This window comes from Xiphophorus maculatus, chromosome 21 (genome assembly GCF_002775205.1).
Source record: "Xiphophorus maculatus strain JP 163 A chromosome 21, X_maculatus-5.0-male, whole genome shotgun sequence".
NCBI lineage: Eukaryota > Metazoa > Chordata > Actinopteri > Cyprinodontiformes > Poeciliidae > Xiphophorus > Xiphophorus maculatus.
The window spans coordinates 14,719,401-14,733,975 of NC_036463.1; the positions used below are offsets into that span (position 1 = coordinate 14,719,401).

At 42.6% G+C, this 14,575-nt stretch overlaps 1 protein-coding gene across 8 annotated transcripts in view; it reads right to left on the minus strand.

Moving 5' to 3' along the window:
* zfhx4 (zinc finger homeobox 4) overlaps window positions 1-14,575 on the minus strand; it is a 98,011-nt gene that overhangs the window by 50,687 nt on the left and 32,749 nt on the right. For all 8 annotated transcript variants that reach the window (XM_023326721.1, XM_023326716.1, XM_023326719.1 and 5 more), the window contains exons 2-5: window positions 11,873-14,405; window positions 11,216-11,428; window positions 10,501-10,795; window positions 8,319-8,860 (exon numbers count right to left, since the gene is read on the minus strand). In XM_023326721.1, coding sequence (XP_023182489.1) covers window positions 8,319-8,860; window positions 10,501-10,795; window positions 11,216-11,428; window positions 11,873-14,359 — 3,537 coding nt within the window. In that variant the 5' untranslated portion in view covers window positions 14,360-14,405. The remainder of the gene's footprint in view (window positions 1-8,318; window positions 8,861-10,500; window positions 10,796-11,215; window positions 11,429-11,872; window positions 14,406-14,575) is intronic.

Consider the following 14,575-nt stretch of genomic DNA (forward strand, 5'->3'; position numbering starts at 1 on the left):
ACATAAACCCTCGGAAACATACAGTCGAAACAGGCTTCGGATGTTCCGATCAGTCCTATAAACCCATAATGATGAGCTGTGCTAGGAACACGGGGACCTCTATGTTTTCTGCAGGAGTCACTGGAGAGGTTAAGCCAATAGCACTGGCAACACTGGGCAGAATGGCCTGGCTGGTGGTGTTTGCCCAGGCCCTAGCCGTCGAAAAGAAAGATATTGTTTTGCCCTGAAAAAGCCTCAGCCACAGTCCGCATACCAGCGTCCACTCAACATACCAATGGGGCCTTTGAAGATTACTCAAATGTTTGCCTTTGCCCGCCACCCCCTCCGCTCTTATTCCTAGTCTTAACCTAGAGCGCTTACAAAATGAGGAAAAGATGAGAAAGGAAAGAGTGGTGAATCATAAGCACTCTGATTCAAAACGTTCTCCTGTAAGCGATGGGCAACAGAGATTTTGTTGCAGACTGATCACTTGCAGGTAAATCGCAGCAGTAACAGTTAGACATGATAGACCAAGTGTCACATAAGTTTGCTGATCCTTATTTACCAGTCGACTTCTTAGGGTAGGGAAAGTTTATAGTACTTACTATCATCCACAATTAGAGTGGACTATAATAATTCCAATGGGTTAATTTAACAGAATGTGTGGAGAACTCGGGACCCACTCACCCCCACACAAACCACATTAATCCTGAACAAGTAAGTGGGCTTTCTATCAGGTCTATTTCAAAGCATTAGGGATTACCTCGCAGAAACTAAGCTGCTTGAACTCACAGGAGGTCAGCGGTATTGTGCTGCTGCAAAGATGGAGAGCCTGTGGTAGACGCGGATAGACAGCAGGACAGGTCAGTTCCCCTTTCCACAGCTCTCTGACAACATCCCCAAATCCTTCTCCCTCCTCTTTCCCCACACTCTTTTCATCCCTGTCTCCCTCTCTCTCACCGTATAATCGAATATCTCCCACTACTTATCTATTCACTGAGCACCTAATGGTTAAAATCAATTACAGCTGGTATGCTGAAATGCCGAATACGGCTACACATGCTGATAATGACAGAGAGCGTGTGAGACTGGGGGTAAGGGGGAGCCCAGAAAGAGAGTGACTTGAGATTGTTCCAAGGGAGTAGCACAATTACCTCCAATCGATTGATTATTGATTTGGAAGGGCGTTGAGGACTATTTCAGTTCAACTTTGTCCATATCAATATCCTGATAGAATCATAAGGCGGTTAGAGCATGATGGTGCTATCTAAATACAATTGCAGAGCTAATGCAACGTTTGAAACAGCTGAATCGAACGATTATATGACAACTTTCATACAAATTAAGCGCACGTTTTAATGTCAGGTGATCTCAAAAGTAAATCTAATTAACTCCCACTAAAGAATTCGTCTGATCTCCCTGCCATGTGATCTGTCTGAAGTTGGTCTGATCAAATCAATGCTTCAAAAGTGGAGACAACATGCCACCAGGGATCATATTTGTGCTCAAAGCACCTTCTTTCTTTATTACTTTTTTTAAACAAAAGGTGTCTGTTGTCTTAGTGAAAACAAGATAATCAAACCCCAAGAGAAATGGAGGGATAGAAAGGAGTCGGAGGTATATACAAAATGTGTTTGAGAAAGGGGTGTATGATTTGAATAAGCAGGAGGGGTGTGTGTATTTTGGCCAGGATATAGTGAGGATGAGTGGGTTAAGGAGATGGGGAAGAGACAGAAAAGCAAAGACAAACTCCTGCCAGCTTCTTTGTTCTTGCATCCCTCATACTACTCCCCCTGCTTCCAAGGCCTTCACAACCCCTCCACCCCCCACCACCACCCTCATCCTTCCTCTGTCTCCACTCCACCCCCTTCTGCTATCGTTCCCATACCTGTCAGCCCAGATCTGCTTCACAGTCTCCTGCACATGGACACAGCCCAAATGACCCACAGTGAGGGGTGGGAATGGTTATTAAAAGGATCACATCTGGCTATTAATCCGAGAAAACCGGCAGTGTCTGTTTCTCCGTTTCGAAAAGACAGAAACTCACCTTTTATAATCAAAAACACAAAAAGCATTTACGTTGCAGCCAGAACTAATTCACTGGGGAGTCCAGAGGTAGAGAGGAGGTGAGGGGCGGGGGGTGGCTAGGGTAATTAAGCATCATTTATGAGTGTCAGCCAAAAGCCGGATCAAAGCTGGACATTACACACACAAACACACGCACACCCCCCCATCTCACACAACCATCTGGTAAAGGAGTTAGTAGGAGAATGGGTGCAACTCTTATTAATATCTATGAGGATTATTAAGAAGACAGACGAGGGTGGGGACGTTCGTCCATTCAAACCTGTCTCAAACACAAAGCCATCGGCACAGCATACACACACACACAAACGCACGCCTGCTTTTATGCTTTAATTAGCCACCACCCCAAGCACCCCGCCCCCTGACCTCTGAAAGATTTCCATTGTAATCACAGCGCAGGTGAAACAGGAGACTATTTGACTAATCTACTAGCCGGCATCAGTTTGCTCGTAGAGAGGGATGAAATGCAACCGTTAAACAGACAAGCTTTTTGGCTTGGGAAAGAAATAAAAAGTGTGAAAATTTGCCTGATCGGGTTTACAGCTCTGAACTTTTCATGCCATCATACGTCTCCATGACAGAAGATGAAAATCTATATCTTGCAGTCAAGTAGCATCTCGCGTGAAGTGTCTGACAAGATTCCCTTTTGAAGAGAATATCAACTCTACGTCTGTCTAGGAGTGCAAGACAAGGACGCCGTTATCAACAGCCTGTGTCTGGAACAGACGTACATGGAGTCAAGTGGAAAAACAGTAACCTGATACCCACATTTGTGAGTGTCTCTATGAATCTATGTAGTACCACACCTCTGCATGTGCATATTCAGTACATCGATGTGTGTTTGTGTGTGTAGCTGAGAGCCTGCGCCATAAATGAGGCCATGCGTCTGAAATAGACCCAGACATTTTTCTATTATACGGACCAGCACAATGATGTTTTATGCAAATCTATGGGAGTCAATCTCCTGTCCGTTTCCCCATCACACAAGTCCAAATGACAGTCCAATAATTTGAGCTGCATATATATTGGGCCATTTGATTTTTAAATGAGAGAGACAGGCTTGACCCCTGCTAATAGTCAAGGCCCCAGTGGTGGACCTAATATCGCTGATGCACAAGCAAAGCTACCACCATCTGAGCTAGATGGAGGAAAATTAAATTCAAAGGCAGGGCCAAGAGAAAAAAAAATACAGCGAAACACAGAAAGCCTGATCTAAAAATGTAGCCTCCTTTCCTTTCTCTCTCCTCCTATCACTCCTTAGATTAATTCAGCCATACCCCATGACTCCAAGCCTTGGTGTTGCCAAGAGGATCATAGGTAATGAGATGCCCTACCTACTGCTCCCCAGGAGTTGGACCGAAAGAGGGAGGCAGAATGAAAGGGACTCAACAAAGAGTGGGAAAGACATGGCAAAAGAATATATCTAAATGATCCTAAGATTCCAGTTGAATTCATCCAGTTGTTCATCATAACCCCTCATCAAACCAAAATAATTGAAGGGAAACTCATTGTGTAAGATTTAATTTAATGGAATCAAATCCTTCTATTTCCATACAGTTGACTACAATTAGATTAACATTAAATTAAACATTTATCTAAATGGTCACTTGTCAAAACTGGTACGCAATGTGCCCATGTACGGTATAAACTGATGCTTGTTTGGTAGAAAATGTCAAGCAGCAGATTAAACAAATAAACTGGTAAAGTATGAAAAGGCACAGGGGAAAATTACTAGCACCCACTCCTTAAGTCCACATTGGTCATAAACTGTGAAAGCTTTTTAAGACTCTTTCAGGCTTAGTTTAAAAAGAGATTAGGAGCAAATGTATAAAGACTAAAATGCTAATAAAATAAGGAAAATAAAGAAATTATGGAAAAAACGATGTGGATCCTGTATGTCCATTTCCATCTGAATTATGACAGAAACTTGGATTGAGTAGAAGTGGTTTTAGAACAGTTTAAGATTTATTTGGATAGCCATCTGAGAAACAGGTGCCATGGTCTCTATAACAGTGTGTATGCGTGCGGGGGTGCGCGTGCGCGTGTGTGTGTGTGTGTGTGTGTGTGTGGTCCTCGACTGCGCCACATTGGCCATGAACATTCTCAACTCCTAATGACCCAGGGACAAGCACAACGTAGATCTCAACCTCAAAGCCCTTTTGGGACACATGCACACAAACACATATGTTCACCTCAAACTAAACCCCCTACTTATCCAGGCAGCACTTGTGAATGGCACTGACAGATTTACTCTCAACTCCATGTGCATTAAGGCCAGTGTTTGTTACTGAAATTCATAACGAAGCCATATATCATAATATTCGAGTCTAAACTAAAAACGAGCCAGGTCAGTTATAGACATGCTACGCTACACCTCATAGAGTGGTAGTACAGATATTTTCTCATAACACCTCTTGCTTTGTCAACTTTCTTAGAGGGATGGAAACTTGTACATGGTTGACAGTTGTAATAATAACCTCAAAGTAAGGTTCAACAGGCGCTGTTTAAAATCTAAATGCAAAAATACAATGTTTAAACTCTAGGCTGCAATTATTCTTATGATGAATAATGCAGGGCCAACCAGACTGCCCACATTTCCGATAAGTGGTGAGTAGCAGGCCTTTATTTTTTCCATGTAAGGCCTATGAGCTCCTTCGCCACCTGCTGTGCCCTGGACACCAGATGATTTGATGTCCATGAACTGCTAATGTCATTTCCCTTTTGCTGTTTCAAAGTCTGGAAAAAAAACGACTTTCAAACTCTCAATTCCCCTCAGAAGTACTCAATGGCGGCTACAAAGCGGCCATAAAATCTCCTGAATATGCTTTTTGTTTGCATCTTCAAATGGTTTCCCATGCCATAAAGATATTCTCTGTTTCCAAAAAGCCAGATGGTAAAGTCGTCAACACTCGGATCTTTTATGCGTGCGGCCAAGCTACCTCTATCCCCATGTGCTTCTCACCTCTGCCAATACATAAAAGGAGAGGTGTTTTTCTGGTCAAATAAAGAAATGATTTTTTTCCCTCCGCTTTTGCTCTGCAGCTCACTTAGCCCCGTCTACACTTTTTCTAGCTCTCTTTCTCTGTTTTACCACCACATGTCCAAGGGTAAAATAGTGGAATTTCTGCCAGAGGCATTAAAAGCGTCATCTGTGGAACAGATTTGTTGAGGCCTGTGGAATGGGTGGGTGGGTAGATGAGGTACAGGGGTGTTCGGGTGCACTCAGGGGACATTGGGATGACCCTCACTTGCCTTGGCAAAGCTGGCATATGTGTGTCTTAAAAGGTACTTCCTGATTCTGAAAACTGCCTTGAATATATCTATATAAAAGTTGAATAGACCTCTAAGGCTTCTCCAGTTTGTACACATTACATTGATATTGTAACCTCTTTGTGTGATTAAATTCCTGCCAATATTTAGTGTAACCTTGGTAACTAAAAGTGGCTCATATGAACTCAGCGGAAAAGGCAGTCAGACGTGATTCCACTCTTTTAAATGCTTGTACATGTGTGGAAACAAAGACACATGGACTAGTGCTCAAATCTTCCTTTGACAAAAAGGAGATTATGATTTGAGTCAACTAATCATGCTGATTCAATATGCTACGGCCTCAGGTAATGGAGTATAATGTGAAAGCTGCACATTCGCTAAGAATTTGTCAAGTTCCCCCGAGCAGAGACATCTCCAGTTCATCTCATGCCAAGTTCAGCCCTTGCCAGACTGTTGACAATCTTGTGTTAATATGAACATCCTGTTGAAGTTAGCAAAGACTGTTTTACATAACCCCGAGAATGCCAATTAGTCTAGTACAGTTAGGACTCAGAGATTTCCTAAATAAATGCAAATCCTTAAAAAAATAAGGAATAATATTTCAATAAAAGCAAAAAAACAATAAATAAAAATGTTGATGTAAAATTTGATAGGTGAAGTGGCTAATTAAAAAAAACCAAAATGACTGTTGACTATTTAGCTAAAGAAATGTGATTCACATGATGTGGAAATGCATCAAGAATTTGCCTGGTGGGGAAAAATCAGTTAACCATAATTAGCCAATTTCCACTTGATCAACACTAGCTGGTCAATGATCAGTGGTAAATGTACCATGCCAAAGTGCTACTAAACTGTTCGGATCACAACACTGTTCGTTGTGAAAGGTGTTACTAATAGAAGAAGCTTTGGTATCTGCAAGTTTTTTTTCTTCATTTTACTAGCTGGTAGCTGTTCATTGAGGCTGCTGCAGCAAATGGAATCATAAATTCTGTCAATTTTTTCCTTCCCCATTTCATACTTGGGGAAGGTATGAAGGTAATTAATGACTAATGCTTCAGTCGTTAATTACTTTATCTGGCATTAAACAGGCTGAGTTTTAGCATTATGCCAGACTTTATTGATGAAATTCCAGATTATGTTTTAAAAGAATGGAATTCGTAGAGAAATTCATACCATCTGATGGTATGATGGTTTGTACAGCTTTTTGATCATCATCTTTTGCAAAATGCATTTTGGATTTCCTTGGTTTATCATTGTCAGATATTTAAATATGTTTGACGATCTGAAATATTTCAATGTCACAAAAAATCAAAGCAGGGCAGTAAGGACGCCGTACATTCTCAAGGGAATACACACACGGACAGGTGTTTTTCATTAGTAATTCTAAAAACACTAATTGCTAATATAAGATGCTAACGACAGTCCACAATGTCAACCGTAATCATTTTGTTTTCGTTTTGAATTAGTAAAACTCTAATTTACAGCTACTGCTGTCTCACACTCACGGTGTGATCCGGCCTCTGCTGCTAATCTAAATAATTAGTAACTGCTCACGAAACAATATTTTAAATACTGGTAAATATAGTTCTGAATAGAAAAGTCAGTATAGCTTTAAAAAACAAAGATCTAAAAGGCAGTAACACATCTCTGAGTGGTGCATCTTTAGCAATATGTTGTGTGTCTTAGCTTAAATATAGTAAATCACCTCTTGATAAGAAAATGAAAAGGAAATAAAACTATGATTTTTTTATTATTTTTATTGTTTAAAATTGTGCAAATCATCTAAATAAAACTCTACCCAATTACCATTCATTCATGTTTATGTACTCTTCCTGCGATTGTTCCCACATCTACGGCATAACAACACACACACGTATACACATTTACACACAACTGCGTCTCAATGCCCAATCTTGCATATTGCTGTAAAGGAGACCTCATTATTGTAATGCACTTGATTCTATCCTGTACGTTGAGGCCTCAGAAATGTAGCAACATCCTATTAAGCTGAAGGAGATGTCTCACAGCTCAAATTACCCGAAAACATTGCCAAATATTGGACATGTTGGAATTTCTTCGCAAAAGCTCTATTCCTTTAAGTGTATAACATTTAATTACTTATTTAGCTGAGTTCCTGCTGTGTTGCATCCTTCTATAATAGCTAACAAACATAAACAATAAAGCATGTCATCAGTAGATGATCTTTAGTTCAACATTTCTTCTTTTCAACCAAAAATAAAAAAAAAAAGAATGTTTGTCTGCTAAGGAGACACATTATGTACACTTGGAACATGATATATCAAGATAAAGGCAAAAAATGCCCATTCCACCGAGAATGCATATTTTAAAATCTATTTTCGCAAACATAAACATTGCATTCAAACTGCTTATTTTTGTGCACAGAAAAAAAAAAGGCAGATCAAATATCAAGAGTAACATTCACAACATTTTGCCTTTCCCTTAGCCCAGCAGAAAACTAATGTGCATTGGCTATGCCTAACATTACATTTATTATTATTATTTTTTAATAATTCTAGAGCTATTTATTACAGTGAAGACAGCTGACGGTGGTAAATCATGTAGGATAATTTAAAATCACTGATATTACATGACCGTGTGTGTAATAGAGCTGGACAGCAAGCAGGAAATGTAACAGTATCAAATGGAGATCTGATTCGGTACTCTCACAGTGACCTTTTTTTTTATCTTTGTCGTTCCATTCTCATGGGAACTTTTTATCTGTGTGACGATGCACTTAAGAGGACAGGAAGGATTTGTTTAAAACAAAAAGATGTCAGTTCATTATGCATTACCGTACTTTACCAGTCCCTCCAATGGAAGCAAACGGTAAAATCTATTTTCTTTAAGAAATATTTCTCATGTGATCAATGACATCTGGGACTTTTTATCCCGCTTCTTTGAAATGAGGGTGATTTTTGCATAATTGATTGCAGGCAAAGAGTTTTGTTTTGGGTTTTTTTTACCTTGTAGAGGCGGATGGCGAACTCGTGCCTCTGGTTGGTGGCATGTAGTCTCAGTTTATCCACACTGTTGCTGTAGTAGTCACAGGCATTGCACTTGAGGTGCACCGGATTGCCAATCGCCACGCACTTTAATCTCCACTGGTTGGCCTTGCCTCCTTCCTTAATGTGAGCCACCAGCTGATGTTTCTGCATATGCTTGTCTGTCTTGCAGTGCAGCTGAAAGTTGGCCTTGAGCTGCGTGTTGTAGCTGCAGAGCTTGCACTGGTAGACATCACCCACCACGCAGCGCCACTCCTCTTCAGGCAGGGAGCGCTCCGCGTTGATGTGGGCGTTGAGGGCCTCTAGGCTGTCTGTGGAGTAGCAGTTGCACACGGCACACTGGTAGAGGCGCAGCGAGGGGTCGCTGATGGGTGGTGACAAGGCAGAAAGGGAAGGGTCTGCTGAGGACATGCCCCCCATTCCACCTGAAGACACCATGGATAGATCATCTGCCATCAGCTGACCGCTGGCAAGGCGCAACTCTGCTGATAGGTCATTATTCACTACAGAGAAAATGAGTGAAAACACAAGTTAGGCAGCGAACTGGAAATAAATTAAGACAGTGTAAAAGGTAAAAATTGCTTTTGCAAAGCGCAGAAAGGTAACAAGTTAAATGGAAGGAAGGAAAAGAAATATGCCAGCTATACAAATCTGAGGTGAGAGTGAAAAGGCTAACATGCATATGGGGGGAAAAAATAGGAAGATACACTTTTTTATTAAATGAAATTAAGTGCGGAAAAGAAGCTTCACCCATGCAGGCCTCTCCTGCACAAAGGGGTTTGATAAAATAAAGCTTCGCAGAGAACTAAGGCTACTTACAAAGTCTTGTCTATAAAAAACCCTAATAGGATTGAATCAGGATCAATTACAATCATCCTTTTCAACTTGCTAACTCGCTCATCAGGTAGCTTTAATTACTGCTCTCAGCAACAGTGGCACAATGGTTTTAGGGCTGCGGGCTTTTCTTGCATCAACCAAAGATTTGAAAAGCTGATCAATGCATTACACACACGTTTCTTTTTCCTCTGCCCACCAACCCTGGGACAAAAACGAGATCTGCAATTCATGCAAATGTAATTAACTCACGCATTTGATCCCTTCATTGTCCCTCCGTACATGTTACCAAAGTTAATCATGGTTTTCTTTTTTTGTTTGTTTTTTTTAATTTAAGATATCACATCTAAACAGATTGTTTAAAAAAGTAATTTGTCCACTTAGGGCATGTATAAATAAACAGAACTTCACCAAGTAAAATAAACTTACAGCAGGTTTAAATGATAAGGTAAACACTGCGGAAACGGAAAATATGCATTAATGCATGTATGCATTATGCTGAATATGGATCTGAATTTGAATCAGTTTCCTGCTCCCACCATTTATACCTATGTACATCTGCACTCACTATGGGGAGCTGTGAGTTATCAGTGTAATTCACTGAGAGTACATCTGCTAGCTGGGCTGTGACCTCCACACTAGAGGAGGGAGTGGGTGTGCAGCACTGCAGGGTCATTGTTAAATCTCTCTCACTCCTACGGGAATCCGCTTCCTGCTGTTTGTTGGGGTGTGTGCGTGTGTGTGCGTGTGTAGGCATGTGCGAATCCATCTCTGCAGAATGAGTAAAGGTTGGACGGTGTGTGTATATTGTGGTGATGGCAGTTGTGATGTAGAGACGGGTGGATTAAGCTGATTTAAGAAAATTACAAACGAAAGATTAAGAATAATTCTCGTGTGGCATCTCATAATCATTTTTTAATCAGCAAGAGGGGTCAAAGAAAGGAGACAATGACAGAGGCACCATATGAGAGCAGAGATAAGAGAGAAAGAAATCAAGAGAAGGATAAGCGTAAAGGGGCTAGGGCAAAAACGATGGAAAGTGACAAAGAAGGTGAGAGGGCACAAAGATTGATGAAGAGGAACTAGAAGAAACACGCATAGATAAAAGAAAGCATACCAAGATGGCATCAGATAAATTAGATACTACAGATAAAACTGCTTGTGGGAAACAATGAACCAAAAACAACATAAAAGTGAAGTTTATGAGCAACAACAATTCAAAAAGGGAATTGTTGGGTTTATAACTGACTCATCTCTAAAAGCTGTTAGGGATGCCAATCTCAATCTTATGAGGCAACATTTAAATCACCTAGGCCAGATCCAAGAGCAGCTGCAGTTGCAGGATCTAGCTGAAACGGGTTAATCATCATTTGGGCATCTGGTCCACCGCTGCCAGCTGGATTCTCCAATTTAACCCCGGCGAGCCCCATGTTCTGAGCCAGGTAGTACTGGTAGAGCTCTGCCTCGGCTGGGGCCAGGCCCAGATGGAGGCTGTGTTGGATCTGTTTCATGTTCTGCTGCAGGAGCATCATGTTGTGCATGTGCTTCTCGCTGGTCATGTGTATTCGTAAGTTCCGTGCGACATTGGTCTCGTAGTCACACACCTAGTGAGAAAATGAAGGTTTCATATTTAGCATGACTGGTTACCTCAATATTACTTCACACTGCAACGTAACAAACAGTTTGTATGTACGAAATGATTTACGGCTGCATGATGTCTGGAATGGAAACTAAGAAATCAAAAGCAAAATTTCAATATTAACCGACAAAACACAACTTATCCATGTGTTAATAGTGCTGGTGCAAAGATGCTATGTTTTGAATTGATGGAACAATAATTAGATATTGCTTGAATATATAAGACACTGTTTTATTATAGAGGTCAGATGATCTGGTTGAGAAAAATAAATAATAGACACAGTGACGCACAGAGAAATAACTGGCTCATTGTGCAGACAGTGCAACAAGCTAATTGGCATGTGTACTCTCTCTATGCTACAATGATGCTCTGTTTATTTCAATACCTCACAGCGCCAAGTGGGCTTCTGCTTCGGCTTTGATGGAGAGGGTGCGCTGCAGCTTCCACCAAGGCTGGCACTAGACACAGGGTTGGCATGGTTGTGATTATATGGTGCCTCACTGCCACCATTCTGGAGTGTTTGCACATTATTCAGGTGCTTGTCTGACTGCATGTGGATGCTAAGGTTTCCTTTGGTGGTAGTTGAATAATTGCATACCTAAAAGAGAGGGATTGTTTAAAAAAAAAAAAAAAAAAAAACAACAAAAGCATTAAAAGCATTTATAACAGCGAGAGGTATCTGATGAATGAATAATCAGTTAAATTGAGACCAGCTTTAATTATCTCAAGTACGCTTTGTTGACACAGGCACTTTGTTGTATATCTTCTCCTTTGAGGACTATCTTGAAAACTGTTGTGTTATTATTATTACATATCCTAACTGACACATGCCTGATGAAACGGCTTAAAAATAAATTTGCCTTATTAATCTTGTAGAGACTACCCAATTTTTTAAGCATATGTTATGTAAGCAAATTGAAATGTTATGGTGAAACTGTCAAAAAGGATACAAAAAAATAAACACAAATACACATTATTTTAAATAAAAAATAAAAAAATAAGTCAAACAAAATCCATTAGATAAAATAAAGGATGGACAGACCTCACAACGGAAAGGCTTGTATCCACATGTATAGCTTTCGCCTCTAGCTAAACGAGGGTGAGGTTGTCCTGTGCGGCAGTACACACACGATCCACCAGACTCCGGATGTTTTTCCTTCATGTGAGCGTCCAGTGTTTGCTGGTACTTGTAGTGCCAGTTACACTTTGGACACTTTAGTGTCTTGCAGGAATTGCGTGAATGCATCATTGTCATGTGTCCTCCTAGAGACCGAGAGGATCCCAAGACTGTGTCACATTTGGGGCACTCCACCCCACTGCCTGGGGATCCTTCACCTGGACCAGGGGTACCTGGAGTCCCTGGCGTTCCAGGTGTACTAGCATTTCCTGTGTTTTGATGTAGCGGACCTGGACTCTCGTCATCTCTGCGCAACATCATCATGTCAAGTGGATTGGAGGATGGTGATAACCCGTCCCGTCCTGCTAGGCCATCAGTGGTTGAGTCATTGCTGTTCTCACGCTCTCTGCCAGCTGATAGGGCAGTGGACAGAAGGTGCTTTTCCATCTCCAGTTTCTCAGAAATAGGCAGGGCATTAGACGAGGTGGATGCAGGGCCTTTGCTTTCACTGCTCAACTTAAGCACACTGTTGGAAAGGGGGGGAATACTTTGGTTTAAGAGAGGGAAATCTTTGCTACTGGTGCTATCGGCCCGTTGGCTCGCCATTGCCATGGTTATGATCTGTTCCTCCTCCTCATCTGCCTCCATTTCTACTCCTCCACCAAGTGAATAAGCATCCTCATCCTGTTCTGGACTTTCTTCTCCCACTGTACCGGGTTCCCGCTTAATGGACGGGTACTGGCTCAGGTCCGGCCCATTGGGTTGCAAAGTGCATGTGTCCCTAACGTGGCCTTTGAAGTCACTGTCAGAGTTCTGTCTTTCTAGGCTACCACCAGTGGCAGCAGCGGCAGAACTCCCACTGAGGGTCCTGTGGGCACCAGCCCCTCCCCCGAGGTTTGGGTTGGTCTCAGCCTTTGGCATGGTTTGGGTTCTGGGGGTTTGGTCAGTAGAGGAGCTGCTGGCACTGCCCTTCAGGAAGGCAAACCCTGCCTGAAGAGAATCTGCATTCTCCCCACTATTGTGGAAAGCATTCCACAAGCCACGGAGCCCCGTGTCTGGCCCCAGGAAGTTGGCAGGTGAGGGAAAGTGGGGTAGCACAGCGTTTGGGGGTTTTTTTGGTTCCAGAAAGCTTATAAGAGGTTCTTTGTCCTTGCCGATGCCCTGGATGATGGCAGAAACATGCTTGTTGCTCAGAAGCTTCTGTTCCTGCTCATTCAGGGTCATACGATGGTCATGGACAGCATGTGTCACGAAGGAACGGCTGTAGCCAAAAGACAGCTTGCACAGGAAACACATCAGAACAGGTTTCCGCCGCCCATCAGCCACACAGCCCTCAAATTTGGACAAGTCCACATTGTTGGGGACATCTTTGGACACACAGGAGTTTTTGGCTGCACCTTCCGCCGTTAGATAGTCTTTGTCATTCTTGTGGCGGAGGTCATAGACACGGAAACTGTGCAACACAGGACCAGCGCCCGCCAGCCCTCCAGCTGAGGTATTTGGGAAGGAGGGGTGGTCAGCCGCTAGTGATTTGCTCCCAAGGGATGAGGCGATGTGGAAGGTGTTAATGATCTGGGGGTAGAAGGACATGGGTGCAGCGGGCTGCTCCAACCGTTCCCCTCCTGGACTTAGGCCACTCTGGCCACTGTTGCCCTGGGCACTAGGGAAGGTCTGGGGTGACAACAGGCGCCTGAATTGAAGAGCCCCAGAGAGCCCCCCCTGGTTGCCACGCTGCTCTTTGGAGTCCTCCAGGATAAAGGCAGAGCCATCGGGCTGGTAGATGATCTCGCCACACAGGTTCTCCACATCACTATCCTCTTCCATCTCCATTTCACTGTTCATATCCCCTACATCTGCAACACCAACCTCACGTTCTCCTTCATCCTCACTCTCCTCCCCCATCATCCCTTCAATCTCCTCATCCTCTTCATGATCTCCAGCAATAGGCAGGCGGGCATTAGGGCAGTGGTGCTCCATATATTTTTGTAAACTGGAGAAGGAATTAGAACATTCGTTGCAGGGGATCTCCTTTGCCGGTGCCACAGGGGATGTGGCAGGGGCAGAACAGTCCGAACCCAGAGCTGCTCCTCCTCCTACTCCTGGTAATGTTCCGGTAACACTCCCTTTGTTACCGGAAGTAAAGCTTTCTCTCCGACTCTGATCAGTTACAGGGTCGATAGTTGCACTGACAGTGGTAGGGGTAGTAGTGGATCTACGTGGACTCACAACTGGCCCTCCAAGGCCATTCTCCGACTCTCCAATGGCAACAGGTGACGACTGGTTGTTGGTGCTGTTTGTGACAGTGGTCTCCGTGGAGACAACTGAGTTGTCCTCAGCAGCAGCATCCAACCTCTGGCCACCATAGTCCTGCTGCCGGGATGACACCATAGGGGGAGAGTCACAAGTTGCCATGATGACCACTACATAGGGATCTCATCTCATCGAGCCCAACAGGGACCTGATTTAAGAAGAGAAAAAAAGAACATTTATCATCCAAGTTGTGTTGTGGAACTGTGATACAGTACACCTATATTTAGAAGGCATAAGATCAATTTATTCAAAACTAGTTTTTGTTCAGTCATTTAAAACAATTTGACAGGCAGTTAAAATGACATAATTAAAAAAAAT